This window comes from Physeter macrocephalus, chromosome 4 (genome assembly GCF_002837175.3).
Source record: "Physeter macrocephalus isolate SW-GA chromosome 4, ASM283717v5, whole genome shotgun sequence".
Classification (NCBI taxonomy): Eukaryota; Metazoa; Chordata; class Mammalia; order Artiodactyla; family Physeteridae; genus Physeter; species Physeter macrocephalus.
The window spans coordinates 88,144,131-88,155,430 of record NC_041217.1 but is presented as its reverse complement, the minus strand read 5'-3'; the positions used below and the strand labels follow the sequence as shown (position 1 = coordinate 88,155,430).

Genomic DNA, 11,300 nt, shown 5'->3' with positions numbered 1-11,300 from the left:
AAGAGGCAGAAGCAAAGCAAGGATATTATCTGATTAGCGCTAAAGCTATGGCCAATAGCTATATCGCTATAGTGGTTGCCTTATTTGGGAAACCCTAGTTGGCTAGGGTTTGTGATTGGTTGTCCTTAGATTTTGATTTCTTTTTTTTTTTTTTTTTTGTGGTATGCGGGCCTCCCTCTGTTGTGGCCTCTTCCGTTGCGGAGCACAGGCTCCGGACGCGCAGGCGCAGCGGCCATGGCTCACTGGCCCAGCCGCTCCGCGGCATGTGGGATCCTCCCAGACCGGGACGCGAACCCGGTTCCTTTTTTTTTGTGGTATGCGGGCCTCCCTCTGTTGTGGCCTCTTCCGTTGCGGAGCACAGGCTCCGGACGGGCAGGCGCAGCGGCCATGGCTCACTGGCCCAGCCGCTCCGCGGCATGTGGGATCCTCCCAGACCGGGACGCGAACCCGGTTCCGCTGCATCGGCAGGCGGACGCGCAACCACTGCGCCACCAGGGAAGCCCAGATTTTGATTTCTTAACCTCGAGACCCTTGCAGACTTAGGTTTTTGTTTGCTTACGAAGGCGGCTAAGGTATGAGAACGACCTCAGTCTAATGGCCTCCTTGTTTAATTAACTTAACAGAAGATAGAGGGCTGTGGCATGTGAGGAAAGATTGGTGAGAAGATCTGGAGGGTTCAGAGTGGGTCCATGCCTGTGAGGGCAACCATGAACTAAGGCAGCGTTCTGGGCTGTGGTTCAGAGCCCATGTGAGACTGTGTGCTGAGCCCGGTTGCTGGCAGGGTGTGTCCTCTGAAAAGAGTTGTGTCCATGGCTGATTGGAACAGCCTTTGACAGAGTGCAAAGGCCAAATGGAAGGCCAGGATCCTTGGTTCTAGGACACTAGGGGGCTGGAACCAGTACACTCATACCCTATTAATACCAGAACACAGAAAATGAAATGGCCTGTCTACTTAGCTAGGCATCTAGGTCTGGGCTGTTTTGGTCAGAATTCCATGGAAGACAATGTGGTCCCCACTGGGTGAACATAAAATCAAAACATGGATGTAGCACATACTACATGCTTCTAAGTGCTTTTCACATACTCATTTCGTTCTCATAAATACCCTGTGAGCTAGATAATAATATTATTCCTTTATACATATAACAAAAATGAGACCCAGAAAGGTCAAGGAATTCATCCATGTTCTCACAGCTAACCAACTGAAAAACACAAATTATCAGGGGGCCATTGATCAGACCTGCTAATCCATGATATTTTTATGGAAAATATTTCTCTGGGTTATCATGATTAAGTGATAAATTATTAGAGAAGAAGGCCTGGGAATAGGATGGTGAGAGAGTGATCTGCCCTAACTCAAGAGCTTTTACATTCAGCCCTCGATCATTGTAGCTGTTTATCAGCTCTACAAATTATGCAAAGCAGATTTTTCATCTCTGACCAGCATTGGTGGATTTTACCTTCCATTCTGCTGTGTCGGGTTCAGGGAACTCAAATTCCTTGTTCAATCTGTTTAGGCAAACCAACTAAAGGAGACTAGACAGACAGCTCAGGGAGGTTATGTGAAACTAGGGGAGCAAGTGAGGTTAGGCAATGTGGTACGATGGAAAGGGCAATGGTTTTGGAGCCATCTTGAGGTCTTACGTGATTTAACTTCTCTGAATCTGTTTTCACATCTGTAAAATGGCAATAAAGATTATCATCTTGTTGGGTTGTTGTGAAGTTTGAGATATTATACTCATATTCAACAAATAAATGCAATGACACTGGAGTGTTTCAAGTCACACTACTAATTAGAGGCAAAGCCAGGGTTTGTGGACCCATGTCTATATGCTGCTAACACCCACATTTGCTCCACTATTTCACACTGCCACCTTGGAATCTGGCCTTCAGAGGCATGAGTCACAGCCATACCCCATGTGACCCAAGTCAAACTTCCAACCCAGAAGGGCCTTTCTATGTTATCCCATGGCACCTGGTCATTCTCCTCAAGGGTAGAGGATGGAGGCACTCCCACCCACATCACTCTTCTGTCTTGGTTTGACCCTCTAGGGCAAAGAGCTCCATTTTAGAAGGGTGAGTCTATACTTTGTCTTTTTCTTATCCCTGGGGCCTCAACCCCGGTATACTAAGTAGAATCTGATTTAAAATTGAAAAGGGAGAGGAATGTAATGTGTGCATTTGTTTAAAATTCTGACCACCTAAGTGCATTCAAAATACGTTTGAAAGAGGCCAGAGCTCCAGCTTGGCCCATACAAGACTTACATGGAAAAACCATTCACGGCCATAGGTTTTGCTTGAACCCATTTTATGGCTGTTTTTATTCTTCATTCTCCTTCTCTCTCCTAAAAAGCTAAAAAGCAAAACTTGCCAGTTATCCCACAGACTGCCCTATTGCTTTCTGTGTAGCTCAAGCCTGATTTCTCGTTCCCACTGCACCACTAGCTGTGCATCCTTGGCAAGTTACTTAACTTCACTAAGCCTTAGGTTCCTTGTCTGTAGGGGTTGCTTTGAAGATCAATGAGATAATCCACTTAGCGTGGTGCCTGGCATATAGTAAGCCCTCAGTAAATGTTAGCCATTGTTATTACTAGTAGTGACTAACTATTTGCACTTCCCTATGTGACCAACTTGAACCATTGGTTCTTTGCAAATGGGTGTGGGAAAGTCTACTTTCCACCAGTATACGATGGTTATGTTACAGTCGGGGTGGGGGGCGGTTCTCAGCAACTAAACTCTTTTAATTCATGATTGACTACTTGTTTTTGTTTTTATCACGCAGCTTGCGGCATCTTAGTTCCCGGACCAGGGATTGAACCCACCCCCTCAGCAATGAAAGCGGGGAGTCCTAACCACTGGACCGCCCGGGAATTCCCCTATGATTGCTTTGATTTCAAGTCTCAAAAGAACCATCTCAGGAAATAGATCTCTGCCTAAACTTTCTAAGTCTGAGCTCCAATCACCTCCTTTGTGAATCAGCAATAATTCCCTTCTTTTAAATCCTAAAGCATTGATAGCCCCTCCCACATGAATTTATGTTTGTTGAATAATTATTATTTTATTGGTTCATTTATGTATATTGTCACCATTAAGGCATTCGCTACTTCACCAGTTTTTGACCACCTTCGGCATGCCAGGAATTGAGCTAATTAGATTTTAAATTCTTCATTAGTGGGTCTCCTTTCTTCGACTTTCCTGAAAGTCCTGCAGAGTTCTGGGCACAGTGGACGGCACCTAATAGTTCTAGACAATGATTATGTCCTTGAAAAATGAATAAAATAAACTTTTTGGAGGCTAAATTTTCTATTCGGTAGCTGACTGAGTGAAGAGTCTATTAAAAACCGCTTCGCAAAGTGAAGAATTCTTTTGTAACTTTCCTGAAAGTCCTGCAGAGTTCTGGGCACAGTGGACGGCACCTAATAGTTCTAGACAATGATTATGTCCTTGAAAAATGAATAAAATAAACTTTTTGGAGGCTAAATTTTCTATTCGGTAGCTGACTGAAGAGTCTATTAAAAACCGCTTCGCAAAGTGAAGAATTCTTTTGTAAAGCGAAGGATCCCTTCCTTTTTCATGAATCGTATGCGTGAATTCGGGATTTCTTAGGACGGTATTAGCTCACAATCCGTCGGTACGCTTTCGCTTTCTGACGTCCCAGGACGTCGAAATTCGGTTGACAGCCTTCCGCTAGAGGGCGCGCAACTGCCCACGGAGATTCCACCCGCACTGCGCAGCCTCAGTCCAGGGGTGGGCGGGAATCCCCTTACGGACGCCCGTGACGTCACCGGAGGGCGCAGCCCGTGGGTGTGGGCGGGGTCTTCCCCTCAGCGACGGGCGGGGCCCGGCCGAACCCCCTCTAACAGCTGAAGTGGGTTGCGAGTGGGAGGCTGCGGCTAGTCCTCAGCGGTGTTTGGGAAGATGGCGCCTCCGGTGATGGACTGGGGGCTGAAGAGCATCGTGTGGCAGAGTGAGTGCGGTGGGGCAGGGGCTGAGAGAGGGAAGGCCAAGAGGCCGCGGCGCCGGGCCCTGCTTTCCTGCCCCAGACCAGCAGTCTCTTGGGGAGCCGCCACGGGCACTCGTTGCTTTGGCTCCCACGTCCATGTTAGCACTTCTTCCTGCTTTCCTTCCCAGCCCTCGTTCTGGCAGCACCAACGATGGGCGGGGTGCGGGAGGACGCGGCCTTCTCGCAGGCGTCCGGCACCCTCTGGGCTGGGCTCGGCCGGGCTCTGGCCCCGAAACCCCGCCCTGCGAGAGCGGCCCCGGGCCCGGCTTTTCCGCCCGCGGCCCCTGCGCGGTTCCTCGCTTGCGCTGCCGCCGGGGCCCCACCAGTCGGCGATGTCTCTCCACCCGAGACAGTCTGAGCGCTGTGTTTCTCTATCCCGCCCCTCCCCTTCTCCCCACGCTTGAGTTTTCCAAGACTGCTTACTATGCTTATTCGTCTTAGCCAGCGAGAGTTTTACTAACCGTACTTTACAGTGCTTGTCCTTTAAAAAAACAAAAAGAAAACCTCACTGTTAAACAGACCCTTTTTCCCTTCTAGAAGAACCCACTTTCTAAAGAGTTCTTGAGAAGGGACCATCGGAATGATTAAATCTCGGGGCAAATCTGCACCTTCACCTCTTCCTTTCCACTCTCGGAGCCACTCCCTTCTGCTAGGAGTGTATTATAATACTTATTGGTTACTGATATTCTGCCATTGTGCTGTATCATCTACGACTTTCATAAATATCACTCCAAACCTAGGTCTGCCAGCTTAGAGAAGGAATGAAACCGCCAAACAGGAAGAACCATCATTGTTTGGCATTGCTGGGCTCAAAGTAATTATGGTCTGGTAGTGGAAAGGGGTAACATCTAATTAGTATTTCTGGCTCCAGCTTGTTGAGCAGAGTTCTTGTGTAAAATTAAAACTCCAAATCGGTAACTGGCATACTGCTTAACATACTAAAAACAAGGTTATAAATAGAAGGGGAAAAAAGTTATGAAAATATTTTTTTAATTGGATAATTATAAGGTTAGCATTTTGTTTTTCAGAATTTACATGGGTCCCTTTTAAGGTTTGGTAATGTTTTAAAATCACAGTGGCATTTAAATACATTTATATGAAAATGGGTAATGAATTGTGTTGTATAATTTCCAAGATGGACCTTAACATCAGCATTTATCAGAAAAAAAAGGTTAATGATAGTAACCTAGGTATTGATAGCATGGAAACTAGGCAAGAGGGAGCGTTTACAGGTAACAAAATTTTCGTGTTGTGCTGTTAACTTGAGGTAGCACCAGGATACCTACATGTAGCGTAAGATAAAGAAGAGGGGACACTGAATGGAAGGAAGTGTTATACAGATTTAAAAAAATAGTTCTTCGAATTTTTGTGGAAATAGGAACATAACTAAAAGATAAGATGATATTCATTCAACACTTAGTTTAATTAAAGTAGAGAGAGAAAGAGAAGTGGGAGCCTCTGAGTTCTGTTAGCAAAAGGTGAGAACGTCTGAAAGAAATGGTGGAGGAATCTCCTCAGAGGTAGGAGAATCATATATTTGACTGGGAAAAGGTTTTGCTAGGTTGAAGGTAGTATAGTTAGGTCAGGTTAGAAAGATAAATAACTTAACCTTCAATTTACCTGTAAAGTAGGGAGAAGGGAATTAATATTTTTTGAACATAACTCTGTGCCAGGCACTATTCTTTACAAATATCAAAACAATAAGAATTATTATCTCTTTAACAGATGTTAAAGCTGATACACCTATTATCATAGCTGCATAATTCTTAATAGACAAAAAGTCAAAAACAACCCAAATGTCCATGGACTGGTGAATGGATAAATAACATGTGGTTATGTCCATACAATGGGGTATTATTGGGCAATAAAAAAGGAGTACTGAAACATGCTACAGTATTGATGATCCTTGGAAACATGCCAAATGAAAAGAAGCCAGTTGTAAAGAACCACATATTGTATGACTCCATTCGTATTAAATGTCAAGAATAGGCAAATCTATAGAGATTAGTAGAAAGTAGATTCGTGTTTTTTTTTTTAATTTATTTTATTTTTGGCTGCGTTGGGTCTTCGTTGCTGTGTGTGGGCTTTCTCTAGTTGCAGTGAGCGGGGGCTACTCTTGGTTGCTGTGTGAGGGCTTCTTGTTGCAGTGGCTTCTCTTGTTGCGGAACACGGGCTCTAGGCGCACGGGCTTCAGTAGTTGTGGTGCGTGGGCTCAGTAGTTGTGACACACGGGTCTAGTTGCTCTGTGGCATGTGGGATCTTCCTGGACCAGGGCTCAAACCCGTGTCCCCTGCATTGGCAGGTGGATTCTTAACCACTGCACCACCAGGGAAGCCCTCTCTAGAGCTTCAAATTCCAAACAGGCCCTGGCAGAATGCAATGGATAATAGTGCTTGTGAAAAGTAAACAGTGGGGAAAAGAAAACAGTAGATCAGTTTTGTAATTTTCCCCCATTATTCAATAAATATTATTGAATTCCTATGGGAATACAGCAATAGAAGGCAGACAAGTTTCCAGCCTTCTTGAATCTTGCATTCAAGTGGGGAATAATAGAAAATAAGTATGTAAACAAAGAATAAACGTGATTATTTCAGTCTGTGATATGTATATATAGAAAGGGACTGTTCTAGGTAGGTGGATCAGGAAAAGTTTCTCTGAGTAGGTGACATTTGAGCTGAGACCTAAAACATGAGAAGGGATCAGCCTTTAGGGACCACATTAAAACCCCTTTTAAAAATTTAATATTTGAATGCAAAGGGCTACATTTATTTACAAAACTAATTCCCATACTTAAAATCAGTAAAAGTTTCTAGTGCTTGGTATTGCTCATTTGCCACTTTTTGCTACGGGGGGGAATGGTAATAAAAATATCACTGATAAAAGATTTTAAATAAAAAGTTGATGAACTTTATTTGAAAAACACACAGCAAAACAATAGTAATTAAATCGACCATAAAGCAAGTTGAAGCCACCTATGACATTTTTTTTCCTTATTCAGTATAGCCTGTTTTCTTTCTTGTCTATAAACAATAGTCTAATGTCTGTAATTCACTTTGTGTATTTTAGAGGAAATGTTAGAGAAAATGAACCTAGTAAAATTACAAATAAAAGTAATCAGAATGTATTTATCTGAGCCAATTCTTTGCACATTAAATCATAAGCTTTTTGGTTTTTTTTCACATTTTTCTTCTAGTCCTTATATAGCTTCCCTGCATCGGCAGGCGGACGCGCAACCACTGCGCCACCAGGGAAGCCCGATATATTTTTTATTATTTGTCATTTTGTGACTTCCTTTTTTTATTTTTAAAAATTTTTATTATTATTATTATTTTTTTGCGGTACGCGGGCGTCTCACTTGCTGTGGCCTCTCCCGTTGCAGAGCACAGGCTCCGGACGCGCAGGCTCAGTGGCCATGGCTCATGGGCCTAGCCGCTCCGCGGTATGTGGGATCTTCCCGGACTAGGGCGCGAACCCGTGTCCCCTGCATCGGCAGGCGGACTCTCAACCACTGCGCCACCAGGGAAGCCCGACTTGCTTTTTTTAAACAGTTAACATTAACATAACTTTTTCCTCCTCTTTCGAAATCTTTGTAATGAACAATTTTAATCATTCTTAAATACCTTGATGTGGCAAAAAATTTTGATAACAGAAAAGATTGTAAAATAAAATTAATCTTCATCCCTACCCAGACCCCAGACTCCTTTTCCAGAGACAACCACTCAGGTTTCTTATAAATTCCTTGAGAACTTATTTATGCCAATATAGGCATGTATAAAATATGTTTTTGTTTTTTGTTTTAATCAGTTATCTTTGTTTTATGTCTTTTTTTCATTCTGATCACTTCTTTAAGTTTATCTTGTTGAGCAAAATTCTCTTCTTTTACTTTTTGGATATTTGCAGAGTCATGTATTCTTTTAAATCAGTATTTATTGACTACCCTGTGCCACCCAATATTCTAGGTGCATACTCCTTGACCTCCTGGAGTTTACAATTCAGTGGGAGGAGACAGGTACATAGGTACTAAGTGCTATATTAGCAGCATGAAGAAGTTTCATGGGAGAAGAGAAGAAAAAGGAATTATTTCCTCTCTGCGAGTGGATCAGGGGAGACTCCAAATAGTGAAAGGTAGTAGGATTTTGCCAGACAGGGAAATCTGAGCCAAGACCCAAAGATGTGAAAGTATGTGATTGTTTATGGAAGAGGGAATAATTCCTTTTGTTTGAGTACAGAGTATTTGTTGCAAGAAATAGGGGGATGAAGACTAAAAGGTAGGTTGGAGCTAAATTGTTCAGACATACTGTAGCAGTGATGAGCTACTAAAGCTGAAAGGTTTTTTTTCCTCCTTCTCAAACAGCAGTCATCAGCATTTTGGGGACTTACTAGAACAGTGCTGAAAGGAAGTCATTTTCTTGTTCCTAAAGTTTTCATTAAGTATAATGCTAGTGTAAAGTGCACTAATGCTAAATGTGCAGATGGATAAATTAAAAAAATTTTTTTTTATTGGTGTATAGTTGATTTACAATACTGTGTTAGTTTCAGGTGTACAGCAAAGTGAATCAGTTATACATATTGTGGTGGCTTCTCTTGTGGAGCACAGGCTCTAGGCGCACAGGCTTCAGTAGTTGTAGCTCACGGGCTCTAGAGCACAGGCTCAGTAGTTGTGGCACACGGGCTTAGTTGCTCCACAGCATGTGGGATCTTCCCAGACCAGGGCTCGAACCCGTATCCCCTGCATTGGCAGGCAGATTCTTAACCACTGCGCCACCAGGGAAGTCCCAGATGGATAAATTTTTATTCATCTAACTACCACTTAGATTGAGGTATGGAATGTTTCAAGCGCCCCATATCTCTTCCAAGGCCAAATTCCACCCTTTACCCCAGAGTAACTACTGTTCTGACTTACATTGCCATCAAGCAATTTTATAGCAGTGGCTTTTTACCTTTACACCCTTATGTTTAAGAGAGGAACACTTCAGGCTGTTTGTTGTTTTTTTAAAAACTATTTATTTATTTGGCTGTGCTCGGTCTTGGTTGCGGCACTCGGGGTCTTTGTTGCCACATGCAGGATCTTTTTTAGTTGCGGCATGTGGGATCTAGTTCCCTGACCAGGGATGGAACCCAGGCCCCCTGCATTGGGAGCATGGATTCTTAACCAATGGACCACAAAGGAAGAGTCCCCCTTCAGACTTTTAATTGTAAAGTATTTGCTTGAAGAATAAATATAGAATTTACTAAATTTCTACCTAGAAATAATTGCTTTAATATTTGCCTTTGTATATATTTAGGTGGTCTTATACTAGTCCTCAATTTTCATATTGTTCATATTGTTTCATAAAATTTTTTTAAGATTTTTTTTGATGTGGACCATTTTTTTAAAAGTTTTTATTGAATTTGTTACAATATTGCTTCTGTTTTATGTTTTTTGGGCTTTTGGCATGAGGCATGTGAAATCTTAGCTCCCCAACCAGGGATTGAACCCGCACCCCCTGCATTGGAAGGCAAAGTTTTAACCACTGGACCACCAGGGAAGTCCCGTTTCATAAAATTTTTAAACAGTAAACCTTGAAAGCGCTAAGTGGTCTTTCCCATGAGTAGGTCAATCTGTTTTTTGTTTTTTGTTTTTAATTTATTTATTTTATTTATTTTTATTTTTGGCTGAGTTGGGTGTTCGTTGCTGTGGGTGGGCTTTCTCTAGTTGTGGCGAGCGGAGGCTACTCTTCGTTGCGGTGCTCAGGCTTCTTATTGTGGTGTCTTGTTGCGGAACATGGGCTCTAGGCGTGCGGGCTTCAGTAGTTGTGGCTCGCGTGGGGTCTAGAGCGCAGGCAGGCTCGGTAGTTGTGGTGCACGGGCTTAGTTGCTCCATGGCATGTGGGATCTTCCCGGACAAGGGCTCAAACATGTGTCCCCTGCATTGGCAAGTGGATTCTTAACCACTGCGCTACCAGGGAAGTGCAGGTCAATCTGTTTTTTTTCAACTAGTAATGAGTATTACTTTTACCTCTGCCCCAGGCCTCTGGGATTACCTTTATAAAGATTCTTACCTATTCATTTCCTGTTTTTCAGACAAATCCGTTTTTCTTGTATATTTATCAGGTTTATTAGTTTCTCTGTGATTAAAGATAGTTGTACAAGTACACCTTGGCATTGCTGATGCTATACACTACGTTGTTAGTTCTCCTTTTATTTTTCCTTTCAGTGTTTTCACATCCTCTTTGGTGTTACAGTTTTAAATACATTTCCTTTTATATATAGGAGAAACAGAAGGAGCAAAGATAGAGTAATTGGTATTAATAGGTCATTAATTGGGTACCATCTGGACTGGTGGAAGATTAATTTAGAGATTAGGTGGAGGCCAGTTGATGGAGGATGTTGAATAGTAAGAGTCTAGATTTTATTCTGTAGGTAACAGTAAGCATTTGAGAGAATTTTGAGGTGGGTATTGATATAACAGGGCTGTGCTTCAGCAAGATGACTGACAACAGTGTGAAAAATGGATTGGAAAAGGTAAAGGGGTTGGAGGTAGAAAGCAGGAAATCCAAACAGGAGATTATTGCAGTAGTTCATTGAGAGATGATGAGAATCAAGGCAATGCTGGTGACAGCGGCAGTCACAGGAAAAAAAAGTCAGCACAGCCTAATGATTAGAAATGGAGGAAATAGCCGAAGACTATGACTAAGAAGATGACAGTAAAACTCATAGAAATGGAGAAGTCTAAAGCAGTTTTTAGGGCATTTAATCTCAATTTGAGGCACATAGGTGCTTAAACCTGTATTGTGTAATGGAAAGAAGTCCAAGGAGAGATGAGGATTTGTGGAAAATTGAAGGATTCCTGGGGGTTAGGGGGAAATAGGGAGAAGTTGGTCAAAGAGTACAAACTTCCAGTTAGAAGATGAGTAAGTTCTGGGGATCTAATGCACAGCATCATGATTATAGATAACAGTACTGTACTATATAATTGCAAGTTGCTAAGAGAGTAGATCTTAAATGTTCTCACCCCAAAAAAGAAATGTGAGGTGATGGAGGTGTAAACTAACACTACAGAGGTAATTATATTGCAGTATATGTGTATCAGATCAACACATTGTATACCTTAAAGTTACAAAATGTTATATGTTAATTATATCTCAATAAAGTTGGGGGAAAAATTAAAGGACAGATCTGTTAGAGGAAACTTTCATGATGAGTATGGTCTCTGAGGAAGAGTATAGAGCAAGCAGAGCAAAAGTAAGAGAATTGGGGCTTCCCTGGTGGCGCAGTGGTTGCGCGTCCACCTGCCGATGCAGGGGGGCCGGGTTCG

At 42.6% G+C, this 11,300-nt stretch overlaps 1 protein-coding gene across 1 annotated transcript in view; it reads left to right on the top strand.

Moving 5' to 3' along the window:
- The first annotated feature begins 3,815 nt into the window (after positions 1 to 3,815).
- The window catches only part of STXBP3 (syntaxin binding protein 3), a 56,293-nt gene continuing 48,808 nt past the window's right edge, over positions 3,816 to 11,300 (top strand). Inside the window, exon 1 of the mRNA XM_055084394.1 lies at positions 3,816 to 3,967. Coding sequence (XP_054940369.1) covers positions 3,919 to 3,967 — 49 coding nt within the window. The 5' untranslated portion in view covers positions 3,816 to 3,918. The remainder of the gene's footprint in view (positions 3,968 to 11,300) is intronic.